We start from the raw sequence: 25,169 nt of genomic DNA, 5'->3' as shown, positions 1-25,169 counted from the left end.
TATAAAAGAAGAACTTCTTCAACGTTTTTATTTTAAATTATGTTGATTTTTAGCAATTATTACAAATTAAAATTACGTTAAACGAAACGCATTTCAAAACACCAATCAGCGTTCAGTGACGTCACTCGTGCTGTGTCAACTTTTAGAAGTTAACTTTGCGATTATAGGCAGTAGTGCTTTATTTACGTATTATTTACGTTTTTAATAAAAATGGAAGTTAGATTTAATAAAACAGACTCCAAAAATTTACCAAAAAAAAACTTTTTGTCGTGAGTGCAGAGTTTTCAAGTGTAGAAATGAAAGGCACTAAATTAGTACGGTATGCATGAATGTTTTTAAACGTTGTTTGCATTTTATTCAGCAATTTCTAAACATAGCAGTTATAATTTAGCTCAACGAGAGAATCTTACGGCGATAACGCAATCGGTTATGTGCAAATTAAAAGAGATGGAGATGGATTAATTATGTACAGTGAAAAGTCGAGTTACTCCAGAGCACAAAGTACGAAAAGAAGGTTATCGTGTTACAGCTGTAATAAATGAAGCACAATGCTTAGTTCTGTCCTGCCAATGCGAAGATTGTGCAGCTTCTGCAGGTCAAGTATTACGACATTAATGAATACTTAAACTGTTCAAAAAGAAGATTATTTTAAATGCTATGACGTATTTATTATCATGACTAAAACTTTATCATATACAGGTGGGTGCAAGCATGCTGCTGCACTATTGCTATGGTGCACAGAAGGTCTGAGCAGCCTGTAATTACGTCCGTCACATACTATTGGAAGAAGTCGAAATTATCTACATGTGCTTCTGGAAAATCTGTCATAAAAGCCAAAGAAATGGGTCAAGTTTCAGTCAATCACAGTTTCTCTCAAGTAAGCAGCTTTTTTATTTAAAGAGATTGAAAAGAAGTTAAATGTGTGTTACAATAATAACTGCATATTTTTAGGTGGATATTTTATAAGAATTTGTAGATGCTGTCAATAAAAAAGATTGTCGGGGAAGTATTCTTCGCTACTTTCAATAAGACAAGCATTCATAAGGTGTGTTCAAGCTTGATTGGAAAGTTGGACTCTCCAGAATCATTTCTTGAAGCATTATCAAAGCAAATGACCACTGATAATATAAACATGGTATTTTCCTCCACCAAACATCAAAGTGATTCACCAATGTGGTTTGAGTTGAGGTAAGTAGTAAGACTTCTAGCTTAGTTTTGTTTATTGTATTTATCACTGAAATACCATGAATAAAAAAAATATTTTGACAAAATAAACTCATTATCATACTCACATAACATAAACTTGATTGGCATATTAGCTGTACTGTATATAAGTTTATTTTTCTATTTTACAGGTACGGCAGAATTACTGGCTCAACTCTTTATGAAGCCGCTCACTGTAGAACTATAAATGGTTCCCTTCTGAACGCAATTATGGGAGAACATTCAAAATTTACTTCCATTGCGATGAGTAGAGGGAAAATACTAGAAAAAAAAGTTCTCAAAGTAGTAAGCAAGAAAGAAAAGGTAAGTTCGGTGGTTTTTGTTTGTTTGAATATTATGAATTTGGTTCAAGGCTTTTGTAGTACATAATTCATATTTTTGTTTCTGCAATTCAGATTGAAATTGAAGATGCTGGACTACTTCTTAATGCCGAGTATCCTATTTTTGGAGCAACACCTGACGGGCTTACTGAAAATTATACAATAGAAGTCAAATATCCTTCAACCGAAGCTGCCATACTTTCCTATGTGAAATACCTACAATAAAATAACACCAAAATGTTGTGTGCCATATGATAACAGCATTGTATCTGTAATGAATATTGCAAAGAAATTCTGGATAGATGCTGTATTTCCGAAATTAAAAGATATATATAATATATAAGCACATTTTTTTGTTTTTCAAATATTTCATAAATTTATTAAATAAAACTATGCTTCGAAAATATTGTTTTTTATTCAATTTTAATTAAAGGTGATTAACAAGTGCACAACAAATGATTATATATAGTCTATTTGGGGTATGAGAAAATGATCTACACAGGCATTTAGAAACTTTGTTATAGTAGATGGACACATAGGCAGTAGGCACAAAACATGAGTCAACACGACTTTTTATCCGAATTTTTTCAGTATTATGTCTTGTGATCACTTGATGTGGATGGATATTCCATTTTAAATTATTACAAAAAACTTAGTGGAAAGTCGAGAAAATTTGCAATTTATGATAATCAACCAGTGTTTCCACTATAAAAATTTTCTTTCCCCATGCCTCAATTCCGATTTCCCCTTTTCAGAATTTTTTCCCCTCAAAAATTATTTTGCTGTAGTTTTGGCACTTTTGTTGTAACTAAAAGTTTAATTTTTAGGTAAATATATTTTTTATAAATATATACGGGACAAATTACACTGATTGAGTTAGCCTCGAAGTAAGTTCGAGACTGTGTTACGAGATACTAACTCAACGATACTTTGTATATTTTATAATAAATACTTATATAGATAAACATCCAAGACCCAAACCAATCAGAAAAAGTTCTTTTCTCATCATGCCCTGACCGGGATTCGAACCCGGGACCTCTGGTGTCACAGACAAGCGTACTACCGCTGCGCCAAAGAGGCCGTCGATATAATTTTATATATAATAAAAATTAATATATGATTACCTAAAATTTTCCCTTTTATAGTATTTCCCCTTTTTCTTCCCCTCTGGACCCTGATTACCCCTTAAAAGGGGAATTTCCCCTCATTGTGGAAACACTGTAATCAACGAAGGCAAGCACGACCAGTGTCAGACACGTGTGACGTCATTGGAAGTGTAGGTCCGTTTTGGCGCGAAAATTTAAACGATCAGTTTAAAGTCGCATTTTTTTACGATAAATTAGATTGTTTTAATTTTTTTAATATTTTAAGACCTATTTTACATGGAATTCTTTAAAATGAAATCAAAACTAAAATTATTGCATGTTCCCTATTGGTTTTTTTTGTTGTTCCTTACAGCTTTAAATTGTTTATCTATCTATACTGATATTGTAAAGCTGAAGAGTATGTTTGTTTGTTTGGAAGCGATAATCTCAGGAACTACTGGTGCGAATTGGAAATTTCTTTTTGTGTTGAATAGACCATTTATTGAGGAAGGCTTTTGGCTATATAACATCAAGCTGCAACTATTAGGAGCGAAGAAATAATGCGAAAAAGAAAACGGGGTAAATTATTCATCCTTGAGGGCTTCAATGATGCCCAAAATAACTATTTCACGCGGACGAAGTCGCGGGCACAGCTAGTAAGGTATTCTTGGTTTTGTACGACTATTTTTCGCTATCGCTTCCAAACAAACTATCGACGGAGAGTCTCAAGAATCAACGACATGCATCGGTACAATGTAACACTTATTGACATTAACTTCTAGACTAAGGTTTGCTTTAGAGTTTTTAGCTGCTCCTAAAGATCTAGGCCATGTACCAAATTTTATCAATATGTGTCCTTTTCGGAGGAGCAGCAAAAGTTTCATCTGAAACTTCTGGTGAGAACTTAAAAGGTTGAGTGGCGACATCTACAAACGTCACACGGCATCCGCCAATCACAGCGCGAGTGCTGAATCGCTCAAGAAAAATTTTCATGGACTAGAGTTTAATTAAAATCCCGGACTTAACATCGTTGAAGCCGCGGTTCTCCAAGCAGTCTGCAGAAAAGAACTTACCTTTGTGGAATTTTTTCCAAAATCGTGTTTTGTTGTTCTAGAATAATGACCCAAAATGGCGACTACATTCGTCTCGAGACGGAGTGGTCGTCTTTCATCAACCCTTGGTCTCGGAAACTGGAGTTCGTCACGGCGAAACATTATATAGTTGAGGTACCTAAGTAATTAATTGCAAACTTTAAAACCTGTTGATTAACTTTTAAGACGAAATATGACTTCATTGGTGAATTTGTGATGTACAGGTGAATTTATGACATAAACAAGCAAAAAAAAAAAAAAAACTAAATTAACTTCTTCTCTCAAACTTAATACATAATGAGCCACTTGTGTGTCACGACAGCAAATACCATGGTAACTGGAAATAAAATAAATAAATATATGCGGGACAAATTACACAGATTGAGTTAGCCTCGAAGTAAGTTTGAGACTTGTGTTATAAGATACTAACTGAATGATCAGAGAAAGTTCGTTTGTCATCATGCCCTGGCCGAGATTCGAACCCGGGACCTCCGGTGTCACAAACTAGCGCACTACCTCTGCGCCACAGAGACCGTCGATTCTTTTGTGGATTTCTTTCTCATTTGATTTCAAAATGGAATATATGTACCACAAATATACGCATGTTGACCAAACATTTCTCCCGTTTCACTCCAGAGGTTCAAACAACAAATACATATAATTTTCTATAGATATTTTAAAAATGTTGTTTTGTATCCTAGGGCCCTTCTAACCCGGACGTGTTCCAAGCGCCCACTCCGGACAAGCTCTACAAGCAGACTGAAGAAGAGAAGAACAAGGCTCAGAGTCTCAAAGAAAGCATCGTCAGGATTATTAATGAGGCGAGTAGTTTCTTTTACCACCACAGCTTATGAGGAACTTTGTCCTGATGGAAGGAGATGCGAGAGAGAGAGATGATGAGATTATTTGGAAAGACAGGGAAAGAGTTGTTGTGTGGTCGGATAATTTTACGGGTCGTCAAGGTTCTTGGGTAGTGGTAAAACCCGGCAATTTTTAGACAAGGTGAACAGGTTTGAATATTGTTTGAGCCACGTTCTAATATCACTCTTCCCCCTGGCTTTAGGAGGAAGAGTTATATTAGAACAATTCTAATATATTTTTCTTTTCTTTAATTAATTCTAATAATTCTAATACAAATATCACATTAGTGAATAAAATAATAATTGCAGAGTTACGTAAATAATCTAGATTTACACTATTAATAAAGAGAAAAGATTTATATTTTGTATGTTTGTTAGGAATAAACTTTAAAACAACTGACCTGATTTTCACGAAATAAGACACTGATATAGATATAGAATATACTTTCGAGAGTGACATACTTTAATTTTTTTTCTAGAATATCCTACGGAAGCGAATCCCCGCTCAAAAGCCAGTTAGTAATTTTAGTTAAGAAATTAGTTAATAATGATGTTATTCTTGCAGGTATTGACGAAGCCGGCCGAAGTGGCGAAGCAGCAAATGAGCAAGCGCTGCCAAGACCTGGCTTCCTTTATGGAGAGCCTCATGGAGGAGCAGCCTAAACCTGAAGATGAATTCCGACTGGAGATCCAGGAGGCAGACAACAGTTATTATGTGAGTATCGCATATTTGTCCGTAGTTCCGTAGTTCAAATCCGGCTCCAAGGACCAAAAAGATGTAGCTTCTTGAACAACATAGGATTAAAATTAGGAGTGAGTTCCGTATGGAAATTCATGATGCTGACAACAGCTATTATGTGAGTTTACAGTCCCGGTAAATCATCCATAGGTCGAGGTCGCTAGTTCAAATCCGGCTCGAAGGACCATAAGATTTAGAGATCTAACGATAAATTCAGTCTTCAAAATAAGTATGACCTAGAACATAAATTAATTACTAGATGGCGCTGTAAATAATCGAACGACTAGTAGTAGTAATTTTACATATTCTTACATTGTATATATTCTTTAAAATCTAATGACTGTTTTGTAATTTGTTATAATATATTTTTATATGCAATGAAGAGTTGACAAACAAACAAACTGTTCATTGACACATGTATTTGTTTTCAGGAACGTGACTCAGTAATGCTTGGAGGTATCTCCCCCCACCACGAGTACAACGACAGCAAGTCAAGCACGGAGACACCGCTCAGTTATAACCAGCTGAATTACAACGAGAACTTGCAGAGGTACGGACGAACAGACACACATTATTGACAATTGCTCGTGTCTGTGACAATTTCAAGTTATCCCTTTACGGCCTCTGTGGCGCAACGGTAGTGAGTAACACAGTAGGTCTCGGGTTTGAATCCTGGCTGAAATTATGAGTACATACATACATATGATCACGTCTTTATCTCTTACGGGGTAGACAGAGCCAACAGTCTTGAAAAGACTGATAGGCCACGTTCAGCTGTTTGGCTTAATGATAGAATTGAGAAATTAAAATTATGAGTAACTAACTTTTTTTGATAACTTTTCAAGTCTCGATTTTTAGGGCTAACTAAATCCGTGTAATTTGCCCCGTATATATTTATTATCTATTAAAATTTATTTCAGTATTAATATAGAAAAGGTCAGGTCAAGAGTACCCGAAACCGATGAACTTGCATGAAGAGACATATGAATTTGGATGAAGCGAAAGAAGTATACAATGAACGATGTGGTATTTGCCTCTCCCTCGGGAACGTGTTAATGTATTTATATATTTATTAACAGGTATTTCGACAGCCACCAGTCGTTCTACCACGAGGAACGGAATATGGACACCGCGGATAACATGTTCAGTTTGATCAAAGCTAATCCTACAAGGTGGGAAATGATTTCGCGTCACAAGATAATATTATAAATACATTCATATAATCACGTCTATATCCCTTGCGGGGTAGACAGAGCCAACAGTCTTGCAAAGACTGATAGGCCACGTTCAGCTATTTGGCTGTAAGATAAAATTGAGATTCAAATAGTGACAGGTTGCTAGTAATAATAATATTATAACTGATAATATTATAACTTTCAATTATGATTAGCCCTAATGACTTTCAATGATAATTTTAAAGAAATTAAGTTTTTTGTTTCGGATACGTACAGTCTCAATATTTCAGGCATAGGTAAATATAGGTTTAGAAGTTTTTCAAGACTTCAATTTTATGTTTGTCTTTTGTAGGCACTTAGTTGTATTTTTTTTCTGCACTTACATTGTAAATTAAAAACACATATGGAAAAAGAAATATTTTTATATAAAAAAAAAACTTTTACTTGTGATTCGTTTGATGGTAAATATGTGAACAGGTTTCAATATAACCCTTTTTCTACCCCTAGCTGCCTATCCCCGGTGGCCTTAAACTCTGGGGACTCGGGCGAGATGAGTTCAGGAGAAAGCAGCGCGCTGGCCATCAACCCGGGACCTTCCGACGACGGGCAGGCCATGCGGCTCACTGAGACACTGCTCACCAAGTAAGCTTCTAAATAATGAACAACCTCATGTTCGAAACTCGTATAGCAATGTGCTTGAGTGTAAATGGTAGTGAAAAGAATAAGGGAGAGGGGGGGGGGGGAGTTGATGGGGACGGCAGGGGAATTTAGGAGGGAGGGTAGGGGGAATGAGCTAGAGGGGAGAGAAGAGAAGGAATAAGTCGATAGGTTGCTGAAGAGAGGAGATCGGGGGAGAGAAAGAAAAAGAAGGAGGGGTAAAGTGAATAACCGTCCATTCCCGCGGGAATGCCCAAAAATCCTTTCTCTAGCGGATCCAAATTTCAAGTCGATCGGTTCAGTAGTTTGGGCTGTACTCTTATTCAGCAGGCAGTCACCTTTGCGTTTTATTCATACGTATTATATATATCGTATACATACGAATTGAGATATAGTGACAGGTTGCTAGCCTATGGCCTACAAAAAGAATCGCCAGTTTATAAGCCTTTCGCTTAGTCGCCTTTTACGCGACATCCATGGGTGAGATGTGGAGTGGTCCTATTCTCAAGTGCCCGAAGCGACACGGTACTTTTTTATATATGTATAAATATATTTCCTTTGTAACTCAACTAATCAATATCAGCAATTCAAAACTTATAATAAAATACGGGGCCCAAATGAACAGGCACAATGCCGACATGGAGAAGGAGCTGATGAAGATGCACAGAGAGAGCCGCTCCTCCAAGTGCGAGCGAGACAAAACATCCAGCGATACCAGGAAGAAGAAGAAGGAACATCTGGCGAGGTGCAACGCCACCTACCAGCCGACCACGGCGGGCGCCATTTTGGATGAGCCAGTGGTAAGTAACCTTTTTAATACCTAAATATGTGGTAAGTAACCTTTATAAAAACTATATATTAATTTCTCAATAACTTATGTAAAAACAGTTTACCTGTTTAGTACTTTCTCACGAGTGTAACAAACACTATCCTGAAAACTGCATCAAAATCGGTTCAGCGAAACGCGAGTTGATAGCGGACAAACATACATACTTACCAGCATATATACAGGTCAAACTGAAAACCACTTTTTTTGGAGGCGGTTAAAAAGAATATATATACAATATTCACTTACCTCAGTAAGTCAGTTAGTTAATAATAGAAAAAACATTACATCAATATCATCTTTTCCACTTGCTTCGACTTCTGCATAATTGTTTCTCATCATCCACATTCATCAATCTTTTCATGTGAGCTCTTCTCTCTTCTACTCTTAACTACTTAGTATCCTTCTTTCTCCTGGCTTTAGATCCGGTTGCATCCTCACCACTCTGGAGAGGAGCCCGGGGTATGTCTTTGACCATGGATCCTGGATTGTCTGAGTCAGGTGTTAATACGAAGCGACTCCCGACTGGCCTCCGCAACCATTGCAGGGGAAGCTAACTCATATTGGATCGATCATGGTTACACATGGTGCCGTGTGGTTCCCGGCACCAATACAAAAAAGAAGAGGACCACTCCATCTCTTTCCCATGGATGTCGTAAAAGGCGACTAAGGGATAGGCTTACAAACTTGGGCTTCTTTTTTAGGCGATGGGCTAGCGACCTGTCACTATTTGAATCACAATTCTATCATTAAGCCAAATAGCTGAACGTGGCCATTCAGTCTTTTCAAGGCTGTCGGTTCTGTCTACCGCGCAGAGGATATAGACCAGACCATATGTATGTATGTACATATCATTGGTGACTTTTGACCCTGTGGTTGCCAATCATGCGCATCACATACTTTAATCGGGTACTCATCAGTTTGACCACGGAATCTCTTTACGTTAATTTGAATAACATTCTTGGGAGAATAACATCATGCGTTATATTACTATTAACCGTCCTGTAATGAAGTACATTATTATCAACAACTATGCCTTTGAGATACCTTGATTTCCACCGCATGAGCTTTTGATGTTAATATGTAGTTTTATATCTCTAGCCACACGGCATCAAACGCAGCAAACAAGGCGACTCGAGCGAAGCCGGGGCGCACAAGCACCACTGCCCGCAGTCCCGCGGCCTGCGACGAAAGCAGGCAGCCAGCTCGGCACACCCGATAGCTTCCTCCGACGTCACTACCGGTTAGTGAAAGAATGAATGTTGCTTAACCTGGATCATGATCAAAGAATTCTAGTCTTTTAAATTTAGGATTATTTTAGGCGACGGGCTAGCAACCTGTCACTATTTTATTTTTTATAAATTTGGGATTCTTCTTTTAGGCGATGGGCTAGCAACCTGTCACTATTTTAATTTTTATAAATTTGGGATTCTTCTTTTAGGCGACGGGCTAGCAACCTGTCACTATTTTATTTTTTATAAATTTGGGATTCTTCTTTTAGGTGATGGGCTAGCAACCTGTCACTATTCGAATCTCAAATTTTATCATCAAGCCAAAAAGCTGAACGTGGCTTACCTATCAGTCTTTTCAAGACTGTTGGCTCTGTCTACCCCGTAAGGGATATAAACGTGAGTGTATGTATGATCAAAGAAGCACCCATTTTAAGTAACAGGTTAAAGAAGTAATAAGAGTTAAAAGCTAGCTCCGCTCTTGCGCAAGATTTTCAAGCTTTGAAAGGGTTTTCTTTTTTCCAATATTAGGCGTTTGTCTTCCATCTCACCTGATGGTGAGTGACGATGAAGATGTTGCATGCCTATCTGAGAGATATTCATTTAACTTTTTAATGTTTGTGAGCAGTAGGTACTTGTCTGGGAATATAGACGCAGGCATATAAGATGGATTTGAAATATGTAAAACGAAAAAAAGAGTGAAATGGTTAATTGAAAACATTGTTGGATGTCCGCCTGATGTAATGGGTATTTGACGTAATGCATTAAAAAGCATTAATTTGAGAAAACGAATATTAAGACAAGTGAGCGCTACTTACAAAAGAATATAGGTTTTTCACAAATCCCACGGGAAGTTTGGTTTTTTTCCGGGATGAAAAGTAGTTTGTTCTTCTGCAGACTCTTAATTTTATATATACGTAAAATGTTAAGAAGATTGGTTCACTAGGTAACGCGTGAAGAGGTTACAAACATTTTATAATATTAGTCGGGATATTTATAATACCCGGGATTTGAGTTGAACCACCGGCCGCATATTATCCGACCAAATAATGTAGCGTAGCATGTTGTTTTAACAGTTATGAACAAAGAATCCTGCCGGCTGACTGATGTCCTGCCTAATCTAGATTGAAAACATACAAACAAACATATAACTTTGTATTTACATGTGGATGGTTGTTGTAAAACTGTGAGTTTTTATTGGGCGAGTGACGAAAAGGCGAGACGATATGTACGAATATGTAATAACCTTTTACCTTTTAACTTCCAACCATAATCTTCGATTTTCCAATGTCAATGTTAACACTTAAAATCGCAAAATAAATTATTAAGACAAGACATTTTAAAGATACCTATCTACCACATTTTAAACATTTCATTAAACATACCTAATTCGCGCATAATTATAGAATATATACGCAATTAAATTTAAAAATAGAACGATCTGTTTTCTACCAGGAATTTTTTACATAAATTTGCCTTAAGTTTCATTTGAATTTCGAACTGGCAGGCTAAATACAATACCGCATAGTTTTTAGATAAATACCTACGTAATAAAAAAAATTCTTGGCGCGAATTTATGAAGTAACAAATCCAAATAGTTTTGGAGAAAAATGGTAGCTTTTAATATATAGTGTAAAATTCAGAAAGGTGTTTTACCTTTTACAACATTTTACATGCCTCCATTCCGAATGACTCCTGCAAACTTACGATAAGATCAACTTACGTGCAAAATACCTAAATAACAAATTCACAATCGTTCGCCTTTCCGTCAACACAAGCCAACGTCTGATACCGTATAGTGGATGCTGAGGTACATTTAACAATTCCAGCGAATTCGCCTTGGCCGACCCCGGCCGTGAACAACATGAACGCGTTCATTCTCGGCGTGGGCATTCCTCAGCAGATGTCCATCATCAACCCCATGATGACCCAGCAGATGGCCGCGTTGCCTGGTAAGATGGGAGGAACATGGGTGTATATAACACAGATTTTTCTAACACTGGCATCCGGTGTTAGGATATGATTTCATAGAAACGAGTTTTTTAAATGAGGATTTTTTGGGTAACAATTTTAGACTGCTTTGTAAACAATGTTATTTCGATTAACTACCTAAATAATTAAACAAAAAATACTTTTATTGTTTATATGTATCTGCGGGTAGCAAGTATTTAGTTAACAAAGCAAGTTAGTTTTGGTATATAATAGTCTGTGTTATTTGTCTTATAACCATACCAATATTATATTGAATAGAAAATATTTTTTTTAGTTTTTTTCCAACCAATAAAATCAAAAAAGTTCCAATTTGATCATTTATATTATAGCACAGGACCCGACAAACCTTTCATTAGTGACATGATTTAATATATTTTGTATGAACAGCGGGCATGTTCCCGATGTACTACGCGCCAGCTGCTTCCTCCACGATGCCCTCGACTTCCACCGAGGGGGAGACCAGCAAGGCTGGACAATTCCAACAGCCGGCCAGTGAGTTACATGCTTTTTACATGCTGTTGTTTACCCTATATCTTCTCAAGTAATCCGTACTGCTTGAGAAGATAAAGGTGACTCCAGGAGTTGCTTTGTATAAAAATCTGACTCAATCTATAATCGTCGTAGGCGCACCCAGACCTGCTTTAAAAGAGATGAAATGGAGGGAGAGAGAGGAAGATGTAATGATCCGTGGTAGTTGCAATGATCCGTGGTAGTTGCAATGATCCGTGGTAGTTGCAAATTTGATTAATTTTCGGAAAATTGATTTCTTTGACTCAATTTTAAATCAATCTAAATCGTAACCGTAACTAATATTATAAATGCAAAAGTAAGTTCATTTGTTTGTTTGTCTCTTCACGCGATATCTTGTGAACCAATATTTTTTTAATTTTGCGTATATATGTTACTGTAAAAGCCCGAACTGTGGTAAATCCTAAGATTTTCCGGTAAAACCTAAGATTTACCAACTTTCCATGGTAAAAGTCCGAACGTTCTTTTATTTCGAACTTTTACCACCATGTAATTGGTAAATCTTAGGATTTACCATAATGCCACGGTAAAAAAAAAATGTAACTGTCTCAAAAAATGCTTGTCGAAGAAATGCGCTTGCAAGTCAGCTCGTATCAGGATTACTTTGTATCTAATTCTAAGTGCCACAATAGCACTCCGTGTTGTAACAAATAATATTTTTCTTAGGTACTTAGTACCTACTAATTAATGACGATTGTCTTTTTTTTCAACTTTGTTCCTTAAAATACCAAATTATAAGAATCATACCGATTTAGTGAGATTTAATTAGCCAACTTAAGCGTTATGTTTGTGAGAAGATATTTTATTTTTGTAATTTAAATACATAATTATGTAAGATTCATAAATACATGCCTATTATAATGCTAAAGGTAGAAATAAATGATTAAGAATAATATTTTTTTTTATTCCCAAAACTAATATGTACCAGTCATCATTGGTAAAACCTAGCATTTACTTAATTCTTATAGTAAAAAAATCATTTTCAATATTTACCGTGCTCTTGAGGTAAATCCTAAGATTTACCTAGTGAATGGTGGTAAAAGTTCGAAATAAAAGAACTGTTCGGACTTTTACCATGGAAAGTTGGTAAATCTTAGGTTTTACCGGAAAATCTTAGGATTTACCACAGTTCGGGCTTTTACAGTAACATATATAATTGAAGAGTCTGGAGAAGTACACAGTGTAATTTTTCTCCCGGTAAAAATTATAAGTTCCCGGGGATTTGTTGTAACAAAAATAGTAGTCTTTTTAAGGTGGTGCGAAGCTGCAAAAGATTCTCATGAAATTTTGGGATCATATTGAGTAGGTCTGAGAATCGGCCAACATCTATCTTTTCATACCCCTTAGTGATAACGGTAGTCCACCCTTGTCATTTATTTTTAACTAGAAATTCCTTAAAAAATATTTATATGGCAAAACAACGTTTGCCGGGACAGCTAGTGTTACACATATGTATATAGCTCAATTTGTTTGTCACTATATGAAAATGCTGCAGCGCAGTTTGTTACCGCTTCTTCTGCACTGACACCTTGGAAGCGGCAGTAAACATAGTTTTAAGTAATTTATTTGACGTCAACCAATGTTGTGAAACCATACGTTTTGACAATTATTAAGCGATATGAAGTATCCTATAATAATGAATAAACATGTAGTGGGAGCGATGATTCGGCTCGACCGCCACCAAAGGGAAGATCTTCCGCCAGGCTAGGTGTTATGTCTGGGGAACCGCGCGACAGACGATGTTGTGTCGGAGGTTGTATATATAGCTCCAATCCGTGAAATCATTGAAATCGCGTCTCAGATTCTTCGCTGCTATTGGTTGAGCGCGTCAATTTGTTCGCGATGATTGACAGTAGGTAGTTGTTTTCGATTGGATGTTGCGACGAGTGGCGTAGAGATGGCGCCACAAACATTTTGAATTTTGACTAAGTAGGTATATGTCTAAAATCACATTTTACTTCCAGTGCAATGTCTAATGTACGGCTCACCGTTCATGTACTCGTCGATACCGCCGCCGGTGCCGTACCACGTGCAACAGACCACGCTCATGGCGCAGACGATGCAGTACACCAACCATCTGAACCCATTGGGGCTGACCAACAGCAATTATGAGAAGGTAACGTGATAAAATCTGCCCTGGTATAACTAAAATGCCGTTATCTGCCAAATCCTTGTTTAAGTAAAACGTCAAAAATGCGGTAAAAATTTTAACTGATGCCATTCATCAATGAGAACGCCTATTTATGATTTAAGGTATCAAAAAGTCGTATATACAGATCGAAAGAGATTTTTTTCTTATTTTACTGGTAAAAAAGGTGAAAATCCTGATGTCAGATAACGGCATTTAAGTTATACCACGGCAGAAATTTAATGTAGATTACCTAAGTCTTTGGATACATACATACGTAAGAATAGAAGAAACATTTCAAAAGTTTAGGTATATTGACAGTTCCTAGTTTGTACCTTATAGTCCTATTGGTAGATTTAAAAAAGCGATTTGCCTTCTTTGGAGTCTGATAGATAGTCTAATAGAAGGATATAAGAAGCCTTGGACTATTTAAGAAAAAATTAAATTTGTATTTACTACAAAAAATTTTTTATTCAGTGCATGGCTATTTTTAATGAAATTCGCGGTTATGCAATTTATATTAAATTGATTGGTTTTTTTTTCTTTTGACATTGTTAAGTTTAAATTGTAAGTATATTTTGTATCACCCGTGTTTAGTTATAATTAGGTAAGTACTTCAATTCAAACACAATGTAAAAATTGTTAGTGAATAAATAAATTAAATAAAATTTAATACAGGTTAAGCCTTTGGGTATATAGATATCATCACGTCTATACCCCTTGCGGGGCAGACGAAGCCCACAATCTTGAAAAGACTGGTAGGCCACGTTCATCTGGTTTTGGCTTAATGATTGAATTGAGATTTCAAAAATTGACAGGTTGTTAGCACATCGCCTAAATAAAGAATCCCGAGTTTGCAAGCCTATACCTTAGTCGACTTTTACGACATCCATGGTACTCCTTCCCTGGAGTGGAGTGGAGTGTTCCTATGATGATATAGATGGAGTGGTTCTATTCTTTTTTTTTTTGTATTGGTGCCGGGAACCACACGGCAAAAGTAGTACTAATACTGTTTATTTCCACCCACAGTGCACAGACGTGCTACCAAACCCCAGCAGCTTCCGTGCCAACGTCTCCAAGAGCAGCCGCGTGGTGACCAGCGACGAGACGATAGACAGGACTGATGGGGAATCCTCGTACTCCTCGTTTTATTCCTCGTTCTTCAAGACCGAGTCGGGCAGCGCTGAGGACAGCGGCGGAGCTGATAAGAAGTCTAATAAGGTTAGTGTGTTGCTTATTTTTGTAGGTATGTAATCTTATATATAAAACTAGCTGTCCCGGCAAACGTTGTTTTGCCATATAAATAATTCTTAAGCAATTACTAGTTTAAAAAAAAATGTTAAGGTCGGACAACCCTTAATACTTAGGGGTATGAAAAATAGATGTTAGCCGATTCTCAGACCTACTGAATATGCATGCAAAATTTGGTTAAAATCGGTAAAGCCGTTTCGGAGGAGTACGAGACAAACATTGTGTCACGAGAATTTTATATATAAGATTCTTGTGTCACGTTGTTCGTTCCAGTTCTCCGAAACGGCTTGACCGATTGTCATGAAATTTTGTGAGAATATTGGGCAGGTCTGAGAATCGGCTAACATCTATTTTTCATACTCCTGAGTGATAAGAGTTGTCCACGCTTTACATTTTTTTTTACTACAAATTACTTAAAAATTATTTATATATTACTATATGTATAAAGACATTCATATTATATAATGGACGAATTTAAATTAATCGCCATCTGACAAAATGCGCCTAAATTAGCATACATACATTTGATCTCGTCTATATCCCTTGCGGGGTAGACAGAGCCAATGGTCTTAAAAACACTGATAGGCCACGTTCAGCTGTTTGGCTTAATGATAGAATTGAGATTCAAATAGTGACTAGAGCTTGCTAGCCTGTCGCCTAAAAGAAGAATCCCAAGTTAATAAGCCTATCCCTTAGTCGACTTTTACCTACGACATCCTTGGGGAAAGAGATGGAGTGGTCCTATTCATATATATACTAAATATATTAAAATATAATACATAATATAAAAAAAAAAAGAAAAGGACCACTCCATCTCGTTCCCATGGATATCGTAAAAGGCGACTATGGGAAAGGCAAGGCTTATAAACTTGAGATTCTTTTAGGCGATGGGCTAGCAACCCGTCACTATTTGAATCTCAATTCTATCATTAAGCCAAACAGCTGAACGTGGCCTATCAGTCTTTTCAAGACTGTTAACTCTGTCTACCCCGCAAGGGATAAAGACGTGATCATATGTATGTATGGCCTTATTCTTTTTTCTATTGGTGCCGGGTACCACACGGCATACTTCATACAGTTTGTGTTAACTCCTCTATCGTTTACAATTCCAGTGTTGGAGCAGACACCGCCCTGGTGAGCAGACTCCTGAGGATGGCCAGTCGTACTCCGACCCGAGGGCTGGAAAAAAGTTCGCCCGAAGGAAAATGGATCCGCCGTGGTTGGACCAGGTGTGTTATAGTGAAACCGGACGGATCTTATCTAGTATTTGTTGTTTGTTTGTAATATCTTTATTGCATAGAAATTTACACAGTAACAAGAGAATAGTAATGTTGTTATTTATATATATATATATATACATATACATATATTCTTACATATTTTTATACACGGATGTCAGTAAAGGCGACTAAGAGTTATAAACTTGGTATTTCTTTTAGGTGATGAGCTAGCAACTTGTCACTATTTGAATCTCAATTCTATCATTAAGACTAACAGCTGAACGTGACTTATCAGTCTTTTCAAGACTGCTGGCTCTGTCTACCCCGCAAGGCAAGACGTGATTTTATGAATGAATGAATGAACATACATATATAAAATCACGCTTTTTTCTGGCGGGGTAGACAGAGACTATGTCGTTCCACTTGCCACGATCTCGGCATACTTCTTTCGCTTCTTTTTCTGATCTGCCCGTTTCTTAGATGTTTATCTATGTAAGTATTTATTTTAAAACTAGCTGTGCCCGCGACTTCGTCCGCGTGGAATAGTTATTTTGTCAGGCGGTGACGCGTATTAGAAAGAACGCTGGTTCGCCGTATTAAATGTTTCGCTGCAAATTGCTTATAACGACTATATCTCAAAACCTATTCGTCTGATTTATATACTGTAAATGGCAATTTTAGTCTACATGAAAAGCTGAAAGTAATAAACATATTTATTTGGATAAGGATTAATACTGAATTAAAGAAAATTGGTTTCAAAATGACTTATGTTTATAATTAAAAAAATAATCTTAAAAAATGAACATAAAAGTGGTTATTGTAAGTAAACCTTAAGAGATAGATATATGCTCTCGCGGACTTTTTTGTGGCAAAAAATGAGTACTTCACATCTTTAGTACATTGTTTTACTATATCTTTGTTGGTTTGCGCAGCGTTCGCGTGGAAAGCTCGCAGATGGCCGACTCATTCAACTTTCACCTGCATTGTTGACGTTTCCCGTAGAAAATCCGGGATAAAATGTAGCCTATAGCCTTCCTCGATAAATAGACTATCTAACAGTGAAAGAATTATTCAAATCGGTTCAGTAGTTTCTGAGATTAGCGCGTTTAAACAAACAAACAAACAAACAAACAAAACAAACTCTTCAGCTTTATAATATTAGTATAGAAGTATAGATATAGTATCGTTTAGTTAATATCTCGTAACACAAGTTTCGAACTTACTTCGAGGCTAACTCAATCTGTGTAATTTGTCCCGTATATATTTATTTATTTATTAAATTTGTGGTAATTTCAGGTGTCGGTGACATCTGAACTAATTTACAAGTATCAAATACTCACCAAAACTATGGACGAAGTGTTGACGGCAGATAAACAGAAGATTGGCAATCTGGAACAGGTTTGTGAAAATACATTATATTATTTATTTATACATACATACATACATACATAAAATCACGCCTCTTTTCCGGAGGGGTAGGCAGAGGCAGAGACTTGCCACGATCTCTGTATACTTCCTTCGCTTTATCCACATTCACAACTCTCTTCATGCAAGCTCTAGTTATATTATAAAAGAATTAAACCTTGGTTTCAGCCATCACTGGTGAACGAGCAGCTGGAACAGCTGTACCTGGATCTCCAGCTGGAAGGCGTGGCCGCCAGGCTGACTCTGGAGGAAGGCATCACCAGCTCTTCCAGTTCTGGAGAGGAGACGTCCACCAAGCAGACCAAGGTGATTCAATATACCTACATATAGACACGTCTATATCCCTTGCGGGGTAGACTGAGCCAACGGTTTTGAAAGAACTTGAATTGAACACCACGTTGATTTTCATGTTTTTATTGTTTTTGTATTTGTTGTTATAGCGGAAATTGAAATAAATTGTTTATGAAAATTTCAGTTTAACTAGCTTATTATGTTCATGAGATACTTTGGACTTATAGATGGACAGATAGGCTTAGTAATAGGCCCTCGTTTTTATTTTTATAATATTATAGAGAAGAGACGGAGTGGTTCTCCCCTTTTTTTATTGGTGTTATTCTTTTTATATATATATATATATATAAAAATTTAAATATTAAAATTTTTTATATATACCTATATATATATATATAAAAATTTAAATATTAAAAATTTTTAAATTTTTATTGTATACAAAATTACAATATTCAATAAATTTTAAATTTATATTACAAAGATATTTGTATAAAGTAAGGTTGAGGTATGAAAGGCGATAAGTAATATTTTTAGGTAAATACATACATAAACGCATATGTTTCATAGAGGAGTCAATACCAATATAAAAAAGGCCTCTTTTTTTATAGATTTCGTAAAAGGCGACTAAGGCATAGGTTTAAGAAATTGAGATTCTTTATTAGGCGATGGGCTAGTAACTTGTGACTATTTGAATTGTAATTAAATCACAATAAAGTTTATAATGTTAAGTTTAATATCTGAACGTGGCCTGTCGGTTTTTCAGGACTGCTGATTTTGTCTACTCTGCAAGTAATATAGACGTGATTATATGAATGAATGAATGATTTTAATCTTTTTGTTTTTTATGGAAATATGGATTGTTTATAAGTTTCACGATCTTTTGCTGTCTACTATCTGTCCTGTGGCTGACGAGGAAGCCCAGCGTCCTTTAAAATGTACTTTCCATTCTTCTGTCGGTTTTCAATTTTGCTGACGAGGAAGTCCAGCGCCCTTCAAATATACCCTTTGCTCTGCCGTCGGCCTTTAATTCCACTAGCTAGGGCAACCAACTCAGGGTTTCCGCTTTCTGACGAGGAAGCCCAGTACCCTCTAAAATATACCCTCCATTCTTCCGTTGGCCTTCAATTCTGCTGACGAGGAAGCTCAGCCCCAGCTGTCTCCAAGATATATCCTCCGTTCTCCCGTCGGCCTTCAATTCTACCCGCTAGGGGAGGGCGCGCCTGGCACAAGCGCGCCTTCGACCCAGGGCCGTTTCGCCAGGCAGCGGAATCCCGTTTCCGCCGCCCGACCGGCCCTTATTGTGGGGGCAGCAGGTGCAGGGCGTATGCCCGCCTCCTGCGCCCAGTGCGCCGGCGGCGTATGGGGAGGTCGGACGTGTCCTCTCTACACATACATACATATGGTCACGTCTATATCCCTTGCGGGGTAGACAGAGCAATTAGTGTTAAAAAAACATTAATTCGCCACGTTCAGCTGTTTGGCCTTAATGACAGAATTGAGATTCAAATAGTGACAGGTCGCTAGCCCATCGCCTGAAAAAGAATCCCAACTTTGTCAGCCTATCCCTTAGTCGCCTTTTACGACATCCATGAGAAAGAGATAAAAAGGTCAAGTAAGTCAAGTCACTCCATACAAAATATGAATTAATCATCGGATAATTGTTTTGTGGGTAGTATTGTATGGGATACCCACAAGACTATTGTAGTATTGAAATAATTGGTTTTACGTTCGGTCATGATTTTTTTTTTGTATACATAAATACATACATAAAATCACGCCTCTTTCCACTTGCCACAATCTCTGCATACTTCCTTCGCTTCATCCACATTCATAACTCCCTTCATGCAAGCTCGGCGGTTTCGGGTACTCTTGACCTGACCCTTTACCTTTGATTATATGGAAATAAACGGAAACGGGTTGGCTAAGCAAATATAGCGTGTGAATCAGAATCATGGTACCTCTCTCACCCTTTCCGCCGCCTCTTTGCGGAGCATGACGCTCTCCGCAAAGGTCTGCACTGCTGTCCACGACCTCTCGCGCGAACTTCGGTCTTATAAATACAAACACATACACACGGTCACATCTATATTCCTTACGGGGTAGACAGAACCTTCGAGGCTAAGTCAATCTGTGTAATTTGTCCTATATATATTTAATTTATTTAACTTAATTTAATACATACACACATATGGTCACGTCTATATCCCTTGCGGGGTAGACAGAGCCAACAGTCCCGAAAAAACTGAATGGACTACGTTCAGCTGCTCGGTTTAATTATAAAATTGAAATTTAAATAGTGACAGGTTGCGAGCCCGTCGCCTAAAAGAAGAATCTCAAGTTCATAAGCCTATACCTTACTCGCCTTTAAGACATCCACAGGATTGAGAGACAGTGTTCCGATATATTTTTTATTGATGCCAGGAACCACACGACAAATCATAATACTTAACACATATTTCTAACTTTCAGACGCCACGAAGGAAGCGAGAGTACAGCAAGCTGACCATGATATACGAAGAAGACGCGCCTCTACCGCCGCCTGAACTCACATAGTTTTAATTTGTGGTTACCATAGACTAGATAGAGTTACGTTAGTTATAAAGTTAGTTGGTAAAATTGAAGGATGACTGACGGAAGCTGACCAAAAAAAATAATTGAGAACCTCCTTTTTTGAAGTCGGTTAAGATATGGTGAACAGGTATAAATTACTAGAATCAGCTCGCGATTTTGTCCGCATACATATAGTCACGTCTATATCTCTTGCGTGGTAGACAAAACCAACAATCTTGAAGACTATATAACCACACGGCACTTCAAATATCTATAAATTTAAACTTATTATATTGCCTAAAGTTATATTATTGCAAAATATCATGAAAATTAAAGATAAATGTAATTCTTTAATGATATTGAAAGATATCATTAAAGAGTTACACCAAATTATGATAAAAATCAATGTTAATTTTATCTTCTATGCTGGTAAGAACGAAGTGTTCCAGTTGCTTTGTGAAGATTGTAAAAGTCCATTAAAAGAAAGGATTTTTCTATTATCTGTCTGTCTGTCTGTTAACAGAAAATAGTAACCCAACTTGAGTCGTGACAGTTACACTAGATAAAAGGACCTACTTGTTCTATTATCGCCTCTTACGACATCATACTGCACCAATAGTATATTTTTCAGTGTACTACCCAAAATTGTGACAACAGCTTTCGTTTGTCAGACCTGTATGTATGGTCGGGGAAGAGAGATTATATTAATATTTCATATGTCATTTGAATGTAGATAAATACCAAAATTTTAATAAACAACATATTGAATAAGAGGTTCACAAAAGTCTTGTCACTTTACTATAAGCTGTTTTAAAAAAATAGCAGAAATATATTATAAGCGAAACCTTGCCAGATTGAAATTTTAAACTTTAATTAATTTAAATATTAAGTCTAACAATTTAGGGTTGCCTTTTTTTACAAATCAACAAGTTGCTGTATTAGTAAATAAATTATTTTCTTATTTTTGAAATATGACAACCAACACTTTCAAATGTCTTAGGACCAAATCTTTTTAAGATTATGGTCATAGTAACATGTTATTACCAATTAACATAGTGCGCTTAATAAAAGTATGTAATTTCGTATCATTCCACAAGTTTAAAAGGCTTTTTGAGTATTATTTATTTATTTACACATTTGAAATATTAATATTTCTCCCCGGAAGAAGTGTGAGAATGACCATAGAGTAACAATATAATATAGAGCGTTACAAAATGGCGTCCGCGACCACAAGGAATAGAGCGATATTCACCCTTATTTTCTTTTAATTATGGACGATTATTAAGAGACCTGTCTGTGTGAAGACAATCTATTGATTCGCCGGGTAGAGATTGTGATAACATTATCACAGTTATACGTATAATTATTTAATTTAACAACAGTCTGCATTTTTTTGTATAAACAAAAATTACATTCAAAGGTAACAAAAAAGATATATAATTATATATCTTATTAACTATATCTCAAATAAAAATCGTGGACTTATAATAGCACACTTAGATCAGTGTACAGTACGCCAATGATACTTGAAGTAATTAAGTTGGATGCTTGGAATTAAGGTATACTTTTCTATGTGGCCCACTGTATTCTTCATACATATATTTAATTTACATGTCTAATATAAAACTAAGTTATTTGACGTCTGTTTTTTTGACGAAAGTAATTTTGCGCCGATAGAAAATCTCAAACAATATAAATGTCTAGGAGTGTAACCAACAAAATAGATATAAGTTAGTAGTAATATTATAGTGATAAGATATTCAAATTTAATTATATTCCATATTGAAAACAAACGGATGTATAATTATAGTTTGGAAAGTATAAATAGATCAGTCGGGTGCATTTTACGCCTGCAGCCTTCAACATTAGGTAAGTGTTTGTAAATGTATGGATCTCTAAATCACAGTTTATTTAATGTATAATGAGTATATTATAAACATATCACATAATTCTATTAGTATTATCAAATTTAACAAAAAAGAAACTGTCCATTTTTGTTCTATAATTTTTTCATTCACTATTTAACTGCGCAACTTTTTTTAAAAATTATCATTCAATTAAATTGGGACTGATATTTATACTTAACATTTACTTTTATAGGCTACTTGTCTCATAATTAATGTCATATATAAAATGAATATTTTGTATTGTATTAAGCTTAAAAATAAAAATATATCAATTTTAATAATTAAAAGCGCGAGATTAGATTAAATATACGAACATAGCGAACAGCGTCTTCGCTCTTTGTTGAAAAACATGATTTTAATTATATTTTTGAACTTGATAGGTATTTGAAAAATGGAATTATATATTTTATTTTTGGCTAAAATAACAAAATATATGAACTATTTATAGGGCCATCTTGAAAAAACAGTCAACTAGCCTTTTGTTTTTTTGACTTATTTATGTCAAAATACAGGTTAGTTACAGGAGTTAAATAAGTGAATGTGATAGCGCCGTGTTCGTAGAGTGAAAAACCAACATATTGTGTATATTTATGGTGAGACATATTGTTCTGTATTTTATACGTTTTTATAGTATTATATAAAATTGAGACCACATGTATTTCTACTGCAAATGTATATATTTTTATATTACAACTCTACGTACTCTATAAAAAATATTTAAATGTATTGTGAAAATAAATATTGAAATCTATTTACCAAAATAATTTACGAAAAAGTTATCACTGACCAAAATATAGGGTTTTTATTAAATAATGTCGACTATTTAATGTCGTATTTATTTATTCGTAGTTGAAGTATAAGAAACGCTGAATGGACATATAAGATATAGTATGATATTAAACGAAATACTATAATCATGATGCCGAACATATCATAAAGTGTGCAATATTTTGAGTAGCCGCCACAATTATTGTTCTGTTTGGAAATTATATTTCTATCATTTGTTTTATTTAAATATTTATTATAATGTAAATAGGAATGAGAGAAAATGCTTATTTTTGACTGACAAGTTATTTAATGATAATTAGGAAGTTTATTCACTTGTCATATGTTTTAAAGCGGAGATAGTGAAGGAAGTTAAATTTTAATGTATATTCTCATCCGGTAAATAGTGATAAGTGGGTTCAATGTTATACAGATGTTAATTTAGATCAATAATTCAATAAAACGTATATTTGTATGGAAAACATCCATATGTGTATAGAATGATACAGTTTGAAGAAATTTACTTCACTACTAATGTTTATGTGTTTTTTATTTTATTGTTATGAAAAATTCTCGAATGATTACGAATTCTGAGATAAACCCACCATTAATGTTTCTAGCCAAAAACTAGGAGTTATCAAATTCGGCGTTGTATGTTAAAATAATTGAACTGTTGATGTGTACGATAGAAAAGAATAATGTAATTTTTGTGGAATATAATTATAGAAGGCTTAAGTTATTGTTTTATTTATGCTGACGATGCGACTGCTATTTAATGAACTTAAAATATAACAAATTAATAAATATAAATCTATAGATAATTATATTATAAAGCTAAAGAGTTTGTTTGTTTGAATCTCAGGAACTACTGTTTCGAATTGAAAAATTATTTTTGTGTCTAATAGACCATTCATCGAGGAAGGCTTTAGGCTATATAACATCGCGCTGCAACTATAAGAAGCGCAGAAATAATGAGAAATGTGAAAAATTACGGGAGTAATTATTCATCCTTGAGGGCTTCCATGATGCCCAAAATAACTATTCCACGCGGACCAAGTCGCGGGCACAGCTCGTCAAATATAGACAGTTATGTGTCTATTGATTGCATTCTGAGTGCATACAATTGTATTAAAATTAACAGAGGCTAGCGGATAGACCAACGAACTTAGACTCCTTTTTTGTTTTACAAGGATTACGGTACACTAAGTCCGTCCATTTTGTACGATGATGAGTAATACTCATTATATTGTAAGTATTTACACAATACAAATCTTAACAGCAAACATAGCTGTTGTTTTAGACAATGTTATCTAAGTAGCGTTTCACAAGAAGCAGGTAAACTCGTCAATAACACAATAATGTGTGGCTCCTGCCACTTTCTATTCTTCCAATGGATGTAGTAAAATGCGACTAAGGGAAAGGCGATGCGCTATCAAACTGGTATTATTTTAATCGCAACTGAAGAAGTATGCTGGGGTCGTAGTACCTATATGAAAAAATTGTCTCTGCCTACCGCTCCGGCAAAGAGTAGTGGTTTTATGCAAGTATGAAAATTAATGCCAAATAGTTACATACATACATATGGTCACGTCTATATCCCTTGCGGGGTAGACAGAGCCAACAGTCTTGAAAAGACTGAAAGGCCACATTCAGCTATTTGGCTTAATGATAATATTGAGATTCAAATAGTCACAGGTTGCTAGCCCATCGCCTTATTGCTTCCATTAAACGCATATTAATTGCTTTCTTAAGATGAAGAAGTTAATCTTAATCACAGATAATTTTGGCATATGGTAATCCTTTTAGAAACAAATGTAACTATGCCGTGTGGTTCCCGGCACCAATACAAAAAAAGAATAGGACCACTCCATCTCTTTCCCGTGGATGTCGTAAAAGGCGACTAAGG

The 25,169-nt window shown here is 35.8% G+C and overlaps 2 protein-coding genes across 6 annotated transcripts in view; both read left to right on the top strand.

Annotated features, from left to right (window-relative positions):
* LOC106130500 (period circadian protein) overlaps positions 1 to 23,998 on the top strand; it is a 37,990-nt gene extending 13,992 nt beyond the window's left edge. For 2 of the 4 annotated variants that reach the window (XM_060953439.1, XM_013329350.2), the window contains exons 10-25: positions 3,744 to 3,855; positions 4,422 to 4,541; positions 5,146 to 5,295; positions 5,751 to 5,869; positions 6,399 to 6,491; positions 7,002 to 7,136; positions 7,777 to 7,951; positions 9,079 to 9,220; positions 11,036 to 11,158; positions 11,586 to 11,690; positions 13,691 to 13,842; positions 14,884 to 15,075; positions 16,218 to 16,334; positions 17,622 to 17,723; positions 17,919 to 18,056; positions 20,511 to 23,998. In XM_060953439.1, coding sequence (XP_060809422.1) covers positions 3,744 to 3,855; positions 4,422 to 4,541; positions 5,146 to 5,295; positions 5,751 to 5,869; positions 6,399 to 6,491; positions 7,002 to 7,136; positions 7,777 to 7,951; positions 9,079 to 9,220; positions 11,036 to 11,158; positions 11,586 to 11,690; positions 13,691 to 13,842; positions 14,884 to 15,075; positions 16,218 to 16,334; positions 17,622 to 17,723; positions 17,919 to 18,056; positions 20,511 to 20,594 — 2,059 coding nt within the window. In that variant the 3' untranslated portion in view covers positions 20,595 to 23,998. Of the gene's footprint in view, positions 1 to 3,743; positions 3,856 to 4,421; positions 4,542 to 5,145; positions 5,296 to 5,750; positions 5,870 to 6,398; positions 6,492 to 7,001; positions 7,138 to 7,762; positions 7,952 to 9,078; positions 9,221 to 11,035; positions 11,159 to 11,585; positions 11,691 to 13,690; positions 13,843 to 14,883; positions 15,076 to 16,217; positions 16,335 to 17,621; positions 17,724 to 17,918; positions 18,057 to 20,510 lie in introns of all 4 variants that reach the window. The other 2 variants (XM_060953438.1, XM_060953437.1) reach the window with 1 other exon arrangement.
* On the top strand, positions 20 to 2,981 carry LOC106130186 (uncharacterized). Of its 2 annotated transcripts, XM_060953441.1 has the most exons (4): positions 20 to 877; positions 952 to 1,188; positions 1,356 to 1,527; positions 1,620 to 2,981. In XM_060953441.1, the coding sequence occupies exons 2-4, from the start codon at positions 977 to 979 to the stop codon at positions 1,767 to 1,769; spliced, it is 534 nt and encodes a 177-aa protein (XP_060809424.1). In that variant the 5' UTR covers positions 20 to 877; positions 952 to 976; the 3' UTR covers positions 1,770 to 2,981. The 2 variants fall into 2 exon arrangements, with proteins under 2 accessions (XP_060809424.1, XP_060809423.1); XM_060953440.1 differs by having other exon boundaries at positions 20 to 1,188.
* Positions 23,999 to 25,169: the final 1,171 nt, after the last annotated feature.

Source organism: Amyelois transitella, chromosome Z (assembly GCF_032362555.1).
Source record: "Amyelois transitella isolate CPQ chromosome Z, ilAmyTran1.1, whole genome shotgun sequence".
NCBI classification, from domain to species: domain Eukaryota; kingdom Metazoa; phylum Arthropoda; class Insecta; order Lepidoptera; family Pyralidae; genus Amyelois; species Amyelois transitella.
Note: the sequence above shows the minus strand (reverse complement) of the source record. Positions and strands in the feature narration are given on the sequence as shown.

Excerpts from the sequence above, each read along its gene's own strand:
- LOC106130186 (XM_060953441.1), top strand. The coding sequence starts at position 977 with ATGCTGTCAATAAAAAAGATTGTCGGGGAAGTATTCTTCGCTACTTTC. Across the intron at positions 1,189-1,355 it reads CCAATGTGGTTTGAGTTGAG|GTACGGCAGAATTACTGGCT; the intron begins GTAAGTAGTAAG and ends TCTATTTTACAG. Across the intron at positions 1,528-1,619 it reads TAGTAAGCAAGAAAGAAAAG|ATTGAAATTGAAGATGCTGG; the intron begins GTAAGTTCGGTG and ends TCTGCAATTCAG.